Source organism: Miscanthus floridulus, chromosome 4, assembly GCF_019320115.1.
Source record: "Miscanthus floridulus cultivar M001 chromosome 4, ASM1932011v1, whole genome shotgun sequence".
NCBI classification, from domain to species: Eukaryota; Viridiplantae; Streptophyta; class Magnoliopsida; order Poales; family Poaceae; genus Miscanthus; species Miscanthus floridulus.
This window is the reverse complement of record NC_089583.1, coordinates 85,185,628-85,204,509: the sequence shown is the minus strand read 5'-3', so window position 1 is coordinate 85,204,509 and position 18,882 is coordinate 85,185,628. Positions and strand designations below refer to the sequence as shown.

Sequence of the window (18,882 nt, the reverse complement as noted above, 5' to 3'; positions counted from 1 at the left end):
AGTGTAGTGTTCAGTACTCCGAGTATAGGCAATCTCGAGTCAACCGCCGTCCCATCTATGAAAGACTTGGAACAAAGGTTCCTGAAGATGATCGGCGCTTAAAGATAGGTGGCTTTGAGAATCAGCAAAGGAAAAGAGTTGCAGGTTCGGGTTGGATTCATAATAGAGTGCATGATGAGGAAGCTGACTTCTATAAATACGTATGGCAAAAAGGACAGTGGTGTCCTCCAGGCCTGAGGAAAAGTCAGAAAAGAAGAGTGCAATGGTTGAGGAATAGGGAGCTGGAATTGGAAGTTGCCGAAACAAAGCAAATATGGCGTCCTAAAAAGAAGCCTGATGGATGTGGTCCTTCGGCTAATGCTTGCATGGCTTTCTTCCTCCCATCAGAGTTTATAGCTCCCGAAAGCCAAGATGTCCAAGAAGAGGTGTACTCTGATTTTGATGAAAGTGAATGTCAGGATTTGATGGCTCAGCTTGTATTAACACAGCAGGCTGTTTTTGATAAACCAATCAAGAATCGTCACTTGAGACCACTCTATTTAAAGGGATATGTCAATGGCAAGCCTTTAACTAAGATGTTTGTCGATGGAGGGGCTGCTATCAATATCATGCCTTATACTACCTTCAGGAAACTTGGGATGACTAATGAAGAATTGTTGAAAACTGACATGGTGCTCAGAGACTTTGCTGGCAATCCTTCCGATACCCGAGGTGCTATCCATGTCGAGTTGACCATTGGATCAAAAACTCTGATTACTACCTTTTTTTGTCATTGATGGCAAGGGGGCATATAGTCTACTCTTGGGCAGAGATTGGATCCATGCTAATTGCTGCATTCCTTCAACCATGCATCAAATTCTCATTCAATGGATTGGAGATGATGTTGAAATTGTACATGCTGATGATTCGGTAAGTGTTGCTGCTACAGAGTCTACCTATTGGGAATATGAAGGCGTTGATTGTTTCTCCGGAAAAGTGTGGAAAGAAGGTCCTGTGAATGTTTTCAGTGAGGACCAACAGCCGATCCAAGCAGTCGGCTCTCATAGTAATTTTTAATGGGAAATCCTGTCGATGGCAACAAAGGAAAGTTGGGACGTGGTTTTATGTCGGCTGATAAATTGGAAGAAATTGATGTTGGTGATGATTCTAAGCCAAGACCGATGTATATTAGTGCAAAGTTAGACCCAGAATATAAATCAAAGTTGATAAACCTGTTGAAAGAGTTTAAAGATTGTTTTGCTTGGGATTATACGGAAATGCCTGGATTGGATCGTTCCATTGTTGAGCATCGATTACCCATTAAACCTGGATTTCGTCCTTACAAACAACCTCCACGGAAGATATACAAAGAGGAGGTATTAGCCGATGTAAAGAAGGAAGTTGAAAGATTAATAGAAGCAAACTTCATTCGGCCATGCAAGTATGCAGAGTGGATTTCAAATATAGTACCGGTATACAAGAAAAATGGAAAAATGAGAGTTTGTATAGATTTCAGAAATCTTAATAAGGCAACTCCCATGGATGGTTACCCAATGCCAGTTGCCGATTTGCTGGTAGATGCAGCAGCAGGTTATGAGGTCATTAGTTTTATGGATGGTAATGCTGGCTATAACCAAATTTTTATGGCAATAGAAGATATTTCGAAAACAGCTTTCAGATGTCCTGGTCATATTGGTTTGTTCGAGTGGATAGTCATGACGTTTGGGTTAAAGAATGCCGGTGCAACTTATCAAAGAGCTATGAATTATATTTTTCACGAGCTGATCGGCAAGATTGTAGAAATCTACATCGATGATGTAGTAGTCAAGTCTAGAAATCATGAAAGACATTTAGCCGATTTAAGAAAGACTCTGGAGTGCACAAGAAAGCATGGCTTGAAGATGAATCCAAACAAATGTGCCTTTGGAGTTTCGGCTGGTGAGTTTTTGGGATTTTTAGTTCATAAAGGAGGAATTGAAGTTGGTAAGAAGAGCATGGAAGCAATAGACAAAGTTGTGCCGCCAACTAATCTCACAGAATTGCAATCATTGTTAGGCAAAATCAACTTTGTAAGAAGATTCATATCCAATCTTTCAGAAAGAGTTTTACCCTTTTCCCCTTTATTGAAGCTCAAGAAAGATCAAAAATTTGTATGGGGTGACATACAACAAAAGGCTTTTGATGAGATCAAACAATATATGAAAGCACCACCTGTGCTGGTACCTCCACAACTTGACAAGCCTTTTAAGTTGTATGTGGCGGCCGATAGCCTAACGATAGGATCGGCCCTTATGCAAGAGTTTGAAGGAAAAGAAAGAGTCATAGCTTATCTTAGCCGAAAGTTGTTAGACCCGGAAACAAGGTATTCGGCTGCAGAAAAACTTTGCTTATGTGTATATTACTCATGTACCAAATCTCGGCACTATTTGTTAAATTCCGAATGCGTGGTGGTTTCTAGTTTTGATGTAATCAAGCATATGTTATCAATGCCGATTTTGAATGGAAGAATTGGCAAATGGATTTTAGCGTTGTCGGAATTTAATTTAAGATATGAATCGGCAAAGGTGGTAAAGGGTCAAATTATTGCCGATTTTATTACCCAACATCGGGATCTTTCTGTTGAAGTGGTAAGCATTGTGCCTTGGGCTTTGTTCTTCGATGGATCATCTTGTAACAAAGGTGGTGGTGCTGGTATTCTCTTGATTTCCCCACAAGGAAAGACTTTTGAATACGCGGTTCCTATTGAATTTCATGTTACTAATAATCAGGCAGAGTATGAATCATTGATTAGAGGGCTTCGGCTTCTTATAGAAGTAAAGGCCGCTGCTGTCGAAATCTTTGGGGATTCTGAGTTGGTGATTAATCAATTGAATGGTCAGTATGAATGCAAGAACAATGTGTTAAGAGAATATTATGAGGAATGTAGAGAACTTTTGAAGAATTTTCTGGTAGTAACCTTGCATCATGTCCCTAGAGAGTGCAATGAAGAAGCAAATAAGTTAGCTCAAGCTGCTTCTGGATATCGAGAGAATCGGGAGATTTTTGCTATAGAAGAAGATGTTTTAAATACTGATCAAGTAGATGGTGATTGGAGATACGAAGTTACCAATTATCTGAAAAATCCATCTCAAAAGGTTTCCCGAAAACTCAGGTACAAAGCTCTCAAATTTGTGTTTCTTGATGATCAGTTATATTACAAGTCCATCGATGGAGTATTGCTCAAATGCTTAAGTCAAGAAGAAGCCAAGAAAGTGATGTATGAGGTTCACGAAGGATTGTGTGGTGCACATCAGTCAGCTTATCGGATGAAGTGGATAATTAGGAGAACTGGTTATTTTTGGCCAACTATGTTGGAAGATTGTTTTGAATATTACAAAGGGTGTCACAATTGTCAGAAATTCGGCAATATTCAAAAGGTTCCAGCGTCTGCTATGAATCCTATAATCAAGCCTTGGCCGTTCAGAGGATGGGGTATAGATTTAATTGGTCAGATCAATCCTCCTTCTAGTAAGGGACACAAATTTGTACTCTTGGCCATGGATTATTTTACCAAGTGGGTTGAAGCTATCCCTTTGAAGAAGGTAACGTCAGAGAATATGATCAGTTTTGTTAAGGAACATATAGTTTACAGATTTGGGATTCCTCAGACTATAACAACTGATCAAGGAACTCAATTTACTTCTTCAGAATTCTGTGACTTTGCCAAAAGTATGGGGATTAAGTTGTATAATTCTTCTCCCTATTATGCACAAGCTAATGGTCAGGCAGAAGCATCAAATAAGATTATGATTAAAATTATCCAGAAGAAGATTGATGAAAAACCAAGGAAATGGCACTTGGTTCTTAATAAAGCATTGTGGGCTTACCGAATGGCTTGTCATGGGTCCACTCAAACGTCTCCCTATGAACTGGTTTATGGACATCATGCTGTGTTACCATGGGAACTACGGTTAGGATCAAGGCGAGTTATTTTACAGAAAGAATTAGCAGAAGAAAACTATAAGAATCTGATGATGGATGAATTGGAAGATTTACATTTGATTCGTCTTAAGGCATTAGAAAATATTGAGAAAAATAAATTACGCGTCACCAAGTATTATAACAAAAGGGTTAGGCTGAAGCAATTCGCAAAAGGAGATTTGGTGTGGAAAACTGTATTGCCGGTTGGAACAAAGGATAGAGCATTCGGCAAATGGTCTCCAAATTAGGAAGGTCCTTTCCGAATAGTAGAGTGTGTACCTGGCAATGCATACATATTGAAGACTTTATTTGGGGAAGAGTTTACCAGAGCTATCAGTGGAAGATTTATTAAGAAATACTATCCCAGTGTTGAGGTTGGTTCGTGAATGTAGATCAGAAAAACGACAAGGAAAAAATTGCCTTTAGCCTAAAAATCAGATACAAGACTGAGAATAGCTGATATCATTCATATCGCCTTTAGCACAAAATAGCCGATGCAGTTTGCATCGCCTCTAGCACAAAAAATGTTTGTCTGAAACTGGGTTGTTTTCAGCATTTTTTCTGACAGTCGCAAGTGGAATTTTACCGAAAAGAATCAAAGAAGTAAATATTATTCCAAAAGACGAGGTTGTTTATAAAGTTTATCCTAATACAAACTACTCCTCAAATAACTTGTTGAGGACGGATTGGGGGTTTGTGATTTCGGCAAGGGCAGCAGCATGATCGTCGTAGGCCTCCAGACGCTCATCGATGTCGTCGACTTCGTCCGGGCGTCCTCCAACGAAGCCAACTGGCTGGGAGGAGTAGTCCTCGTTGGTTTGGGAGGTCATTGCCGCCAGCCCGAGAGAAGCGCCGAGGTGCACACCTTGGATGATGGCCTGATCAATGCGGCCATCCACAGCATCAAGGCGTGCCTCGGATGTCTCCCCCTGAGCATTCACCTTGTCGGCAATCTTGTTCGCCGCCATCTTCAAGCGGTCATTCTCCGCGGAAAGAGCTGGGCATGAAAGAAGAAATGGGTCGGCAAGCAAAGGAAGTCAGGATGATAAAACTAAGTGAGGATATCAAACCGGTGATGGCGTCGCAGAATTGTTTCCGCTGATCCTCCCATTCGGCTTGATCGATGCCGAACTTCTTGGATACGTCGCCTAGCTCCTCCCGGGCTTCGTCCCTCTCCTGGCAAAACTTGAGCGCCTCCTCGTGAGAGTATGGATGGTGTGCATCTGCTGGCTCTGCCGAACCCCAAGGGTTGGAATGGTAAGAGCTTGAGGAGCTGGAAGATCCGGAGGAGCCGGATGATGGAGTTCCCGGTTGAGTTGCCGACACTGGAGGAAGGAGATGGTATTGGCTGGAGCTGATGACTCTTATCCTGATGAATGAGGAAGGGGAAATCGGAATTAATAGATGAACGAGGAGATTGCAAAGGGGGCAAAGAACCGAATCATACCCACGACGCCGGCAGCGCGACGCTCTGCTTCCTTCAGCCTCTCTGTCGGCAGGACGCTTGCCACGGTTGCCACTGTTCGTCATTTGCTTTGGTGGAGGTTAGGGTTTCCTTCTAGAATGAATCGAATGAAGGAAGTGGAAGAGACGGATGTGAGAATGCTGAGGCAAAGATAGTGATGAAGGCCAATGGAAAGGTCTATTTATAAGCCGAAGCGAAAGATCGTGGCGAATTCCACGGGGTTGTGGGGCGAGAATCCCAAACGGCGGAATAGGTTTGTTCCCTTTCGGCTGGGCCATTACTGGACTGGGCCAGGCCTGAGTTAAGTCGAATGTCGCTTGAATATCTCTATGATTTATTGGAGCCAACATTGTTCGGCTATACCCTCACAGTATTTGGATTGGATTCGTTCGGTTATCGGAAGAATGGAGACAATCGGCTACATTCTAATCGAGTAATTTAAGGGAAAATGGCCGATTGCTTTTTTCCGAACGAATGAAAATAAGTGAACATAAAGTTGTTTAATCAAGGAAAAAAGGGTATCACATTTAAAGTTTATTACAAGCCTAATGTCTACTGGTTCAGAAGATGATTGATTGCTTCTATGGCCTCGGTCCTGATTCGGCTAACATTATCTAGCACTTTTTGATCTTCATCTTCGGAACTCTGGATGCTGGATAACTTATTTTTGATCTGCTGGTCTTCTTTGATGGTCGAAGCTATCTTTAGTGAAGTTGCTTCTATGTTCTTCGGCAGATTGGCTATATGGGCCCTGTGAGACTGAATTTTGGCATTCAGTTCGGCTAGTTGAGCTTCTAGTCTGATTTTTTCATCCTCCATGGATTTCAGTTCAGGCTCCAAGGTTGCCAAGGAATTTCTCGTAGTCTGGATATGAGAGTGAAGATCTTTAATCTCTAGTTTTTTCAAAGATCTATCCTTCTGCAGAGCGGCCCTCGAAGATATGTTCTTGGTTGCCCTTCTCACCATAGCAAAGTGATCATCAAGATGGGCTGTAGATTCTAGGGGAGCCTTGAGAGCAGAAGGGATATCTTGATCAATGAGTTCAAGGAGGTCTTTTATCTGGTCTGCATCCTGAACCAGACTAATGGTATCCTTATTCAGCAGAATAATCACTTCTTTTAGTCGAGCCTGATTCTCCAGTGATAAAGTTTGATGAGAAGTGATCTCTTCACCTTTCTCAATAATGTAGTCCTCAATAGAGAAGGAGTAACTGGTGGTCGGTTTAGTGATGTTCTTCTAGACAAAGAGGAAAAAAGAAGGTGTTAGCCGATTGGGTAATTTTGCTAAAATATAGTATGAGACAAGGCATTACCTGTTGGGCTGATTGGTCATCAGGATGGGTTATACCCTAGCTTGCTGGAGGACTTGATTGAAGGTTCAGAAGAGACGGGTCTGGAGATTGATCAGGAGAAGTTTCCCTTGCCAGTTCATCTAAGATCTCATCTATTCTCAGTAAAGTAAATGATAATGAGCATAAGAGATAGATGTTGTTAAAGAGAAAGGAGAGGAGAATTGGTTGAACAGTGTTACCTATAGTCTCATCAGGTTTATGAGCCTTTGAACCTTTAGCTTCATGGGTCTCTGAAGTTTCGCTATCATGGATTTCTTCATCTTCAGTAGAAACTTCAGGGGTTGGTTCTGTAGGCGCTGAGGTATTACCCAGTATGGGAATTTCGACTTGTGGCTGCAATGGAAGAAGTGAGTGTAGAGGTAGTCAGGCTTACTGCTAAATAAGATGGTTGAACTGATAAGAAAACAAAAGGTTCATGCCTTAAGGGATCAAAATCTGGCTCTTGTACTCCTTTAGAAGATGATTGAAATCAGAGGGGAGTAAATCAAAAGAGGAGCGGAAGGATGAGATGAAAGTTGCCGAATATAAATGAAGTTTACCTCTGGAATTTCGTCCTGGGTCGCCATTGAAGATTGGAAGGAGGTCCGAGGTTGCGCTGAAAGCTTGAATTTTTGGGCAGCGGCTGCGGTTTTGAACGGTGATGACCTAGGAGGATGAAAGAGCTTGTGGTCAATTTCAGAATAAAACAACTTTTATCCCGAAATTGAGGGGGCATGTGTTAACACTGGATTTTGGTCGATTCTGGAAGATGACAGGTAAACCCACATGCGGGAAGAAGGGTGTTCGGCAAACAACGCAAGCGGTCGGCTAAATGCTTGTGCGGTCGGTTATTCTGGAAGGCGGTAACTCCATTCGGGAAAATAGAAGATGGCAGGCAAGACCGATCGGAAAGATGAGAGTTGTATTAATAAAGGAATCTATAAGTTTAGGGTAAGGAATTGTAAGTTTCCAAGTTTGTTTAGAAGTTCCTTTGTAAATCGTAGTCCTTTAGGACTCACATTTTGTCTAGGGTATAAATGTTGACCCTCGACCATTGTAAGAAGTGTTCACAACCAAATCAATACAACCGGCCCCGTGCCAACTTTCGAGTCCTCTTGTCGTGTCGTCGAGTTCTTCGAGAGGAATCATCGATCCGTCGACCTCCGTAAGTTCCAACAACCTTGTTATCATGTTTAGTATCATGCGGTGGATTTAGACATGGTGCAAGCAGTCTTGTTTGTTTTCAATGGTCATGCGGCGGATCTTTGCTTGACAATCAAGAAGTCTTTGCTTATGCTTCGTTTATGAGTAGATACCGTGCGGCAGGCGTTTACTCATATGCTTAGTGAAGGCGAGATAGTTATCGGCTCTATATTAGATATGGCAAATCTAAATAGATTCATTAAGTTATCCAGTGTTGCATGTTTTAAACCTCTTATATATTTGTAACACACTTCTGCCCAATCTAGATTGATATTGTTCGGACTTCTTTCTCTTGTGGTTTTACTCGTGCTTCAACGATCATTGTCTATTCTTATATTACCCTTGCAAAATAGATAACATGCTCATAGTGGCTGAATTGTCTTAATCTAGATTGTCACATGTTGCGGGTTCATGCATGTTAATCACGTTTAAGCTTTAACGAAACTAGGTATCGTGCGGCAGATGCAGGTTTTAGTTTAGTTTAATCGCTTTTATTTGTACGTTCCTTCTTCATGGATCCCAATTCGGTTGGATTGCCGAGCTTGGTTATGCATTAACTCATAATTAATTTCACTTGTTCAAACGTGTCTTCCCATGCACATGCATTCGGCAATTAGGTTTTTACGTGCATTTACCTTACGATTAGCTGAATGGTTTATGAATTTGTTGGCAGACAGCTCTCTATAGCCGTATGTCGTTGTAAGTGGCTTCAGGGCCGTACATGTGGAACTGTCCGGTATTACCCGACATGTTCCGGTTTGACATTTAATTGTTTTATCCCTTGTTAGTTTTCAGGTCAAACTGACTGGCACGCTTCCGGATCACGAAACACCCGGGAACCCAATTGAAGCCATGCTTTTCGGCTTGCTGTGTGTGAGGCACAGTACGTCACATTTTGTGTCAACAGACCCATAGTCCACTAGTTCTTCATATAACCTTGGTTTTAATCCGGCTAGTATGAGTCCGTTAGCCCTTTCTACTTGTCCGTTGGCTTCTGGATGTGCAACGGATGCATAGTCTATACTGAAACCACAGTCTTGTGCCCAGCTCTTGAATTCCGTAGCCGTGAAGGGGGAGCCTAGATCTGTGATGATTCGATTGGGCATGCCGAAGCGGTGCATAATGTCTTGGATGAACTCAACTGCTTTGGTTGCGCTGTACTTTGCGAGCGGTTTGTATTCAATCCACTTGGTGAATTTGTCGATTGCTATGAAGATGTACTCAAAACTGCCTTTTGCTTTTTTCAAGGGTCCTACTTGATCTAGCCCCCAGCAGGAAAAAGGCCAAGCGGGTGGGATGCAGATAAGATTGTGAGCTGGTATATGGGCTTGTCTTGCAAACATTTGGCAACCTTTGCATTTTCTGACAAGCTCTTCGGCGTCTTTTAAAGCGGTTGGCCAGTAGAATCCGGTGTGAAATGCTTTGCCAACCAGTGTCCTTGAGGCGGCATGATTTCCACAGCAACCTGAGTGTATTTCATTTAGAATTTCTTTGCCTTCTTCAAATGAGACACATTTTAGTAGTACTCCTGATGACGCTGCTCTTCTTTAGAGTTTATTCCCTACTAAAACGTAGTTTTTGCTTCTATGAACAACTTGTGTGGCCTCTGCTTTATCTGTTGGCAGTTTATTTTCTTTGATATATTCAATGAAATCTTGGGTCCATGAAGTGTTGATTGTCAAGATCTGAACGCTTTTAGCCTGAATTTCATTTGTTGTTTCACCGGGTTGTTTGATAGAGGGAACTGATAGCTCTTCTATGAATACGCCGGGTGGAACCTTTGCTCTGTCTGATCCGAGCTTGGCAATGACATCTGCTGCAATGTTAGAATCGCGTAGGACGTGTAAAATTTCTAATCCTTGGAAGTGTTTTTCAAGTTTCCGTATTTCAGCACAATAAGCACCCATGTTTTCTTTGGTGCAGTCCCAATCTTTGTTGACTTGGTTGATGACCACTGCTGAATCGCCGTATACGAGTAATCTTTTTATTCCGAGGGTAATCGTGACTCGTAGCCCATGGATGAGGGCTTCGTATTCTGCTTCGTTATTTGTAGCTTGCCATAATATCTGAAGGACGTACTTGAGTTGTTTTCCTTCTCGAGAAATGAGGAGAATGCCTGCACCGGCCCCGCCTAGTTTGAGTGATCCATCAAAGTACATTTTCCAGTGGTCGAGGATTGTATCTGATAAGGGCTGTTGAATCTCTGTCCATTCGGCCACGAAATCGGCGAGGGCTTGAGATTTGATTGCTTTCCGTGGGGTGAAATTGATATCAAGAGCTCCAATTTCAACTGCCCATTTGGATATGCGCCCTGTGGTGTCTTTATTGTGTAGGATGTCTCCGAGTGGAAAATCTGTCACTACGATAATCCTGTGGCTTTCGAAATAGTGGCGAAGCTTCCGTGAGGTAATGAGTAGAGCGTAGAGTAGTTTTTGTATGTGTGGGTACCTTATTTTGGATTCTGATAGTACTTCGCTGATGTAGTATACTGGATGTTGCACTTTATACATGCGCCCTTGTTCTTCTCTTTCTATGACTATCGCTGTACTGATTACGGTGGGAGTTGCTGTGATATATAGCATCATATCTTCATCTTTCTTTGGAGGTGTCAGGATGGGCGATGAAGTGAGGTATTCTTTAAGTTTTTTGAAAGCTTCGTCGGCTTCTATTGTCCACTCGAACTTGTCTGTCTTCTTCAGTAGTTTAAAGAAGGGTAACCCCTTTTCGCCGAGTCTTGATATGAAACGGTTGAGGGCCGCCATGCATCCTGTTAGTTTCTGCACATCTTTGACACTCCTAGGTGGGCCCATTTCTGTTATAGCTCGAATTTGCTTGGTGCTGGCTTCGATCCCGCGCTGACTAACCAAAAATCTGAGTAGTTGTCCTGAGGGAACTCCAAATACATATTTATTTGGGTTCAATTTCCATCTCCATTTTTTTAAGTTTTCGAAGGTTTGCTTTAAATCTTCAATTAGAGTGTCTAGGTTCTTTGTTTTCACCACCACATCGTCCACGTATGCTTCCACATTTTCACCTATTTGATTCTCAAGGCAAGTCTGGATAGCTCTTTGGTACGTGGCGCCTGCGTTCTTTAGTCCAAACGACATGGTCTTGTAGCAGTAGGCGCCAAACGGGGTGATGAAAGATGTCTTGCTCTGGTCTTCTTCTTTTAGTGCGATCTGGTGATACCCTGAATAGCAATCGAGAAAAGATAATAACGCAGATCCTGCTATTGAGTCAACTATCTGGTCAATGCGTGGTAGCCCGAACGGATCTTTTGGGCAATGTTTGTTGAGATCTGTGTAATCGACGCACATACGCCACTCGTCCATGTTTTTCTTCTGTACAAGGACCGGGTTGGCTAGCCAATCTGGATGAAGGATTTCCTTGATGAATCCAGCTGCCATCAGTTTTGTTATTTCCTTTTTAATTGCTGCCTTCTTGTCGGGTGAGAATCGTCGTAACCGTTGTTTTATAGGTTTGGAGCCTTCGTTAACATCAATTCTGTGCTCAGCCAACTCCCTTGGGACTCCTGGCATGTCGGCTGGCTTCCAGGTGAAGATATCTTTGTTGTCCCGAAGAAAGTTGGTGAGCGCGAGTTCCTATTTTGCCGAGAGGTGAGCACTGATAGTTGCTGTCTTGGAGGTGTCGCCTGTGCCTAAGTCGATTTACTTGACGTCGGCTTCTTTTGGTGGCGCGATGATACTGGGTTTTTTAGCCGGTATTTCTAATTCTTCTTGGCTTGTTTCTGCAGCGATTGCGGCTATTTCTTTTCTTCCATTGTCAGCTTGTGCTTTAGCTGCAATTTGGATCGCCTGAACGTCGCAGTCAAAAGCGCGCTTTAAATCGCTTCGAAGAGAAAGGATACCGTGGGGTCCTGGCATCTTAAGCAGTAAGTATGGATAATGTGGTATTGCCATGAATTTGGCCAGTGCTGGACATCCTAGGATTGCATGATATGATGAATCAAAGTCGGTGACTTCGAATTTGATAAACTCTGTTCGGTAGTTTGAAGGAGTTCCAAAGGTAACAGGTAAAGTAATTTGTCCGAGTGGCATGGCTGCTTTGCCAGGTACTATTCCGTAAAAAGGTGTGCTTGTTGGTGTAATCATCCCGGCGAGTTGTAGTCCCATTTTCCTTAGAGTTTCTGAAAAGATGATGTTAAGCCCAGCTCCTCCATCGATTAGTACTTTGGTGACGGTCATACCAGCTATAGTCGGATCCAGAACCAATGGATAATGGCCTGCGTTTCCCATGCTAGTCCATTGGTCTTCTCTGGTGAATTGGATAGGATACTGTGACCAATTGAGGTATCTTGGTGTAGCCGGTTCTGCGGTCATAATGGTCTGCAGTGCTAGTTTTTCTTGATGTTTGCTTCTGCAATCCGGAACCCCTGAGAAAATCACTGCTACCGTTCCCCTAGGTTTTTGGAATCCTTTGTCCTCGTGGTTGTCTTCTTCTCTTTTCTGATTGTCCTCTTTAGTGTCTTCCTTACTATCTTTTCTTGTGTATCGATCTTTGAAAGTATAGCAATTTCCGATGGTGTGCCTCCCACTAGGGTGTAATGGGCAACGTATGTTTTCAATGTCATCATATCTTCTGGGTTTGGTAAACTTCTTTGATTTGTCGGCCATTGCCACAGTATTGTCTGGTCTACGTTTTCTTTCTTGATGTCTGCTGTTTCGATGATTTTGCTTGTCCGAGTTGTCCTGGTTGTTTCTGTCCAGGAACCTTTCTCGTGTTTTTTCTTCTGCAGTAATCATCTTTTCTACTGTTTGTCTGAATTCTTCATTGTTTCTCGGATTTTCTTTGCAGAAGTCTTGAAATTGCCACCTAGCCATGATTCCGTGAGAGAAAGCTTCAATTACTTCTCGTTCGGTTATGTCATGCACTTGAGCTCGTAGTTCGCCGAATCGTCGATAGTAATTTCTGAGACTTTCACCTCCCTTTTGCTTGAGTCCTTTTAATTCTGCATGGGTGATTGGATGTGTAATGATTCCTGCAAAATTCTCACAAAAAGCTCTTTGCAAATCCTCCCAATTTCTGATAGATCCTGGGTTCAGTTTGTCGAACCATTGGAGAGGCATGGCTTCCAGTGCCATGGGAAAGAACAGGGTTTTGATATCGTCGTCTCCTTCGGCTAGTTCAATTGATTGTGAATATATTCAATGCAAGCCTGTTCGCGAAACAGGGGAATCTGTCGTGCGTCTTGGTTTCTTTGAATTCGGATTCGGCACCTTCTTCTGGCCAACTGTCGTTCTGACGGGAATAATCTTGCGAGATTGTCTGGGTAGGTACCCTACTCCTAGTCTTCTTTGGTTGTTCAAATCGGTGGCCTTGATTATGTTCCTTCCTACTTCCTTCGTCATGGCTTCCACCCGGCCCAAGTCTTTCGAAAGCGGATTTCCTTTGATTTTGATCTTCTTGCCTGTGGGTTGTTGATCTGGCGGGTAGTCTTGATCGAGCTCTCTCTTCATGCGTTTTCGGGATCGTCGGTCGGAGCAAGTCCTAGAGCTGTTCATACTTCTCACTGGGATGTGAAGTTTTTCCGAGTTCTTCTAATGCTTCTCGAATCTTATCATAAGGTGTATTCGCCGTGCGTCTCCCCTCGACTTCTCGTTGCGATTTTCTTTTGTCGTACTCTGCCAATTCTTACTTGTATCTGATCCAAGCTTCCCTGTGCTGCCTAGCACGGTGTTGACGCCCTTGCTTCAACTTGTTTTTTCTTTCTCTAGCTTGTTTCTGACTATCTGTTTCTCCGTCGTAGCCTTGGGCAAAAGGTGATATGTTGGATTCTGATTCATCTGATGATCTGACATCGGGTACTTCTGGGGGATTTAATGGTGACCGCGGTCGTCGAACCATGAGCACTTCTCACGCATGAGTCGTTCTGTTGTTGGCATTAGTTTTCATGCTGTCAGAGCTGTTAATAACTTTAGTGGATGCCTCGGTGTCATAGATCGAGTCTCCTTCTTGGTAGGGTAGAATTGCTGTTGTCGTCGTGCCGACTAGTTGGGTACCGCTGTCCTCAGGAACAGAACCTGGCCAGTGGGTGATGCAGTCTTGGGATGTTACTGTTAGCACGAGACCCTCCTGAGCTCCTGTTAGTGGTATCCCGCATCTTGGATTGAAAGATCTTTCGAACTGTCCCTGATAGGATTTTGCCATGTTGTCGAGCCCAAATGGAAAAGAACTCAACTTCTTGGAAGAACTCTGAGGGTAATCCGAGTTGTTTTGGGTTGTGCTCTGGAATCTTGCCAAAAAAGAACTCGGTTTTTTGAAAGCACTCGGATAAAACTTCGCCTTGATGTTTGAATTCGAATCGGATATGAGTGGCTGTGAGATCTGATTTGAATCGGATACTGTGAGCTGTGCAAATCTTCTGGTGAGCTGATCCGTTGTAGTTGGTGAAATATGAAATTCTTTATGATGATCTAGATCTTTGAGGAGATGGCCCTGAAGCTTGCCGTTGTTGTCCTCCTCGCAGATCCACGAGCCGAAGATGAAAGTTGATCCCATCGGGAAGATTATGTTGTCGAGGTCCATCGAGTTCTCGGATGCAAAGTCGCCGAAATCCCCTACCTGGCGCGCCAGCTGTCGATGTTTCACCACCGATAGCCTGCCACGGGGGTACCCAGGGCAGTATGTTCGGGCTTTGGCGTATGCCGAACTCGATGGTTAACGCAAGACACAGTCGATTTATCCTGGTTCAGGCCCTCGATCGTAGATCGAGTAATGACCTTACGTCCAGTCGGCGTTAGCCTTTGCGTTGGATTGATTGTCAAGTGTTATGTTGTACCCTTGTTGTTCTATCTCAGGAGCCTTGCCCTCCTTTATATAGTTAGGAGGCCAGAGTCCTAGTCCGTTTACAATGAGATTTCCTAGTAGGATTACTTAATAGCTATACTACTAAGATTACATGGGGAGAATCCTAGTTGGACTAGATCTTCTCTCTCCCTTGCGGGGTATCCTGTAGGTCCCGCCTCGACAGCGCCGCAAAAAAAATTTTATACAATTCGGTAAACCATTTATAATTCGATAAAACCATATTATAGTTCGGTAAAACGACGTCAAATCTTAATATAAATTGTTCAAATGAAATACAAATACTTCGAAATATAACAATAGTAGAGAGACTTACAATATTACTTGTTTATCCGCCGCTTTCTCAATGACATGAATGTCTCTATTATATCATCTTCATTAACTTGGAAGAAAATATCCCGCTCAATAAATGTGACTAGACAATCATCCAAAACAGTATCACCTATCTTATTCCTTGACTTTGTTTTCACTATAACCAATGCAGAAAATACCCTTTCAACACTCGCAGTTGCCACTGGTAAAAGCAATATCAATTTGAGAAGCAAGTACACCATATCATACACTTTGTGCCTCTTTGTTTTAATAAGCTTAACTAAGAGATCAACAATGTTGTCTAGACCTTGGAAGCTAGCATCTTGTCGCATGTCATCAATATAATTATCAAGTTGCAATTCCAGTTTTAACAAATCATTGTTGGAGAAGTCCTTAGGATAAAATTTAGCCAATCTACGTACCTTCCGTGCATCAAAAGAAGCAAAGGAGTTGGAAGGACTAAAGGCTGACATACAAAAGAGTAGCTCCATATTGATCTCATCAAACCGATTATCAAGCTCTTGACTAATTTGATCAATGACACCAATGTATACTTCTCTTCGGAAATGGTCATCATTTGTTTGGTTTCGGGCACGAGCATACCGTGCTGATTTTCCATAAGGCACATAAGCACCATCCATAGCAAGAACTTCAACACCATGTTTAATACAAAAAAAAGTGACCTTCTGAAGAAAATTATCCCAACCATTAGACCTCAACTCCTGTATTCTGCTCTTTGCCACATTAACAAGTGAGATTGCATTAAGAATATCTTGATCCCTTCTCTGCAAGCACTCGGATAACTCATTTGTATATCCAAGAATAACATACATTAAGTGCACAAAGAAAACAAACTCAAAGGTTTCAAATGCTCCAAGCACAAAATGTATCTTTGTCCAATCTTCCTTATATGCATTATCAGCACCAAGTTCAATGAGCACATCATGAATTGAGGAATATATAGTGATGATGCTACATATAATTTTGTAATGAGAGCCCCACCGAGTGTCACCAGGCCTAGGCAAACCCATCTCTTGATTTAATCCACTCCCCGATTCAAGCTCACCACACTCTAGTGCTTTCTTGACATTCTCAAGCCTAGCATTTCGAAGCATATCATGACGCTTGCAAGAAACCCCAACAATGTTCAACAAGATAGATACTTGATCAAAAAAAGTCTTGCAGTCAGTATTTCCTTTGGCAACAGCAACAAGAACTAGTTGGAGTTGATGTGCAAAGCAATGACTATAATAAGCGGAAGGTGATTCTTGCATGATTAAAGTTTTGAGCCCTTTAATATCTCCTTTCATATTGCTAGCCCCATCATAACCTTGACCTCTAATCTGCTGCATACTCAATCCATTACTAACAAGTAAAACTTCAATTGCTTTCTTAAGTGACAAAGAGGTAGTATCATCTACATGAACAACTCCAATAAAGTGCTCACATGGCCTTCCAAGTTTATCAACATAACGCAAGCAAAGAGCTAGTTGTTCTTTATGTGATATATCACTAGACTCATCAGCTAAAATTGCATAGGGCTCATCACCAAGTTCCTCAATTATTTTCTTTCTAGTTTCTATGGCACAACAGTGAATAATTTGCTTTTGTATCTTTGGGCTAGTCAAAGTGCAATTACCTGGTGCATTGTTCAAGACATACTTGTTCACTTCTTCACTATTTCCTGCAAGAAACTTTAAAAGTTCAATGAAGTTGCCTCTGTTGCTAGACTCTTCACTTTCATCATGTCCACGGAATGCCAATCCTTGATGCAAAAGAAACTTGATACATCTAAGTGAATATGTCAATCTTTTTTTGTAAAGACGAAGCTCCTCCTCACTCCACTTGTTAATGTTATAATCAATTGCTACCTTGGGATTCATAAAACCAATGTACTTCTCTTGAGCTGCTTTATGTGCCCTAGAACTAGAATGTTTGAGAAGTGCTGTGATTCCTATATTCCAATTATTCCATCCATCAACAATAAAAGTTTTTGATCCACTGCCCTTCTTGAACAAGTAGCATATGAAGCAAAATGTAGAATCCTTCTTGACACTATATTCAAGCCACTCATAATTATACAACCATTGTATACTGAATCGACGAGGTACGCCTCCAATGTTTCGGTATGGAAAATCATGGATATAAGGTTTGCAAGAACCTTTAGTAATATATGCTCTACGAATTGCATCTTGATTATTAACAGGATAATCTTCAATGGGCAGCCTTTCACCTGGATCATATGGTAGGCGATTGATGTCATACGTCGGCGGCTTTGATGCGGGCAGTGGCGGTGATGTTAGCGGGGGTGAGGGCAAATGATCTGCAATTTCTTCAACTTGTACTCTATCTTCTTCTTGATTCTGCTCTTCCACAATATTTACATCCGAAGGTGGGTCAATAGTAGCCGCCTTCTTTGCTGCTTTCTGAAAAGGGATTGAATGTCTCCGTTTCTTATCATAATTCAAGACTCAAGAGTTCTGGAAAAAACACTCGCCAATTAGCAAAACTAACGATCAGAAGAAAAAAATCTAGAACTGAGGAAGCACGGGGATGGACGGGGAGTATCACCTGAGGAACTGAGGAAGCACGACGATCACTCGATCAATCTTGCAGGCGATGGCCAGGCCAGGCAAAGCGACAGGCGATGATCTACTGGAGTGCTGGAAGGGCGGTGGCGGGCGCGCTGGGCATGGCACCGAGTGGTCGAGCTGGAGCCGGCGCTGGCGCACGCGAAGAGCAATCTGGATCGTTGTAGTCTCATAGACGAGGCCTGGGTCCAGTGCCATAGCACATGCTTGCCTGCTTGGGCCGGATGTACGTGGCCCGAGCCATAGTCATGGGCCCCACGACCGACCCACCTCCGAATGAAACAAGCAGCAAAGAAGCCGTCGTCGTAGAGCACGCGAAGAGCCGTAGTCATGCACACGCGAAGAGCTATATCTCGTACAGCATGATGTATGGTCAGGTGGCCCATAGGGTGCAGTGGACAGGTGGCCCACAGGGTGGTCGGTGGACCACCATGACCACCCACTAGGTCCGCCCCTACAGGCCACCCACTGGTCACCTCCCGACGGGTCCAAAGGAATGACCGCCACCGGTCATCGTTGCCAAGCTCAACCCACGAAGAGTAGCTCCGACTTCCAGTCGCAAACCCATACCTCGCATCGAGGCCACGGCGATAATCCAGATGCGATGCCTTCAGGAAGGGAGCGACGCCGATGGCGCCACCGTCGCACGTCCAAAGTGGACCGGGTTTTCACCCTTGGATGACATGCTAGGGGAACACGACGCTCCCAACAAGGGAAGCGGCGCCCAATGGCGTCGCCGTCGCCAAGGCTTTCGCCCAAGAACCCTCTAGCATGAACGCCGGGTCATGAAGCCGGACCCCCTGCCAGCCAACACCGCCATCGTCGCTGTCCTGCCGCCCCACGAAAGCCCCTTCAGAGGGGCATCGACGCGTCGGCTGCACGCAGCAGCCGCACAGCTGCGTCGACCGTCACCCCCTCCGTCTGGGCCATGCATAGCCGAACCTGGCTCCGCCGCTCGCGTCCCAGTGCCGCACGATGAGGCCGCCACAGACCATCTTCATCGGCCCAAGCACCCACCGATGTCGCAGCCGACGTCGCCGCCAGCCACAATAGGGCGTGTGCCCCACCATCTCGGGCGCCGCCCCCTGCCCTGGGACCGCCGGATTCAGACACCAGGCCCCGAACCCAGTGCCCCATGCCGCCGCCGCCGCCTCCATCTTGACCACGACCGCAGGCACCGCCCGCCGTCGGCCCCGAAGCCGAACTGGCCACCTAGA

The 18,882-nt window shown here is 43.7% G+C and overlaps 1 protein-coding gene across 1 annotated transcript; it reads right to left on the bottom strand.

Moving 5' to 3' along the window:
* Positions 1–15,082: 15,082 nt before the first annotated feature.
* Positions 15,083–18,822, bottom strand: LOC136548737 (uncharacterized). Its single transcript, XM_066540157.1, has 4 exons — positions 18,733–18,822; positions 16,714–17,500; positions 16,405–16,491; positions 15,083–16,290 (listed from the first exon to the last, which is right to left on the bottom strand). The coding sequence occupies exons 1-4, from the start codon at positions 18,820–18,822 to the stop codon at positions 15,083–15,085; spliced, it is 2,172 nt and encodes a 723-aa protein (XP_066396254.1).
* Positions 18,823–18,882: the final 60 nt, after the last annotated feature.

Excerpts from the sequence above, each read along its gene's own strand:
- LOC136548737 (XM_066540157.1), bottom strand. The coding sequence starts at position 18,822 with ATGGAGGCGGCGGCGGCGGCATGGGGCACTGGGTTCGGGGCCTGGTGT. Across the intron at positions 16,492-16,713 it reads TGTCTTGAACAATGCACCAG|ATGATACTACCTCTTTGTCA; the intron begins GTAATTGCACTT and ends TTGTTCATGTAG. Across the intron at positions 16,291-16,404 it reads GCAGCAGATTAGAGGTCAAG|TTCTTGTTGCTGTTGCCAAA; the intron begins GTTATGATGGGG and ends AACTCCAACTAG.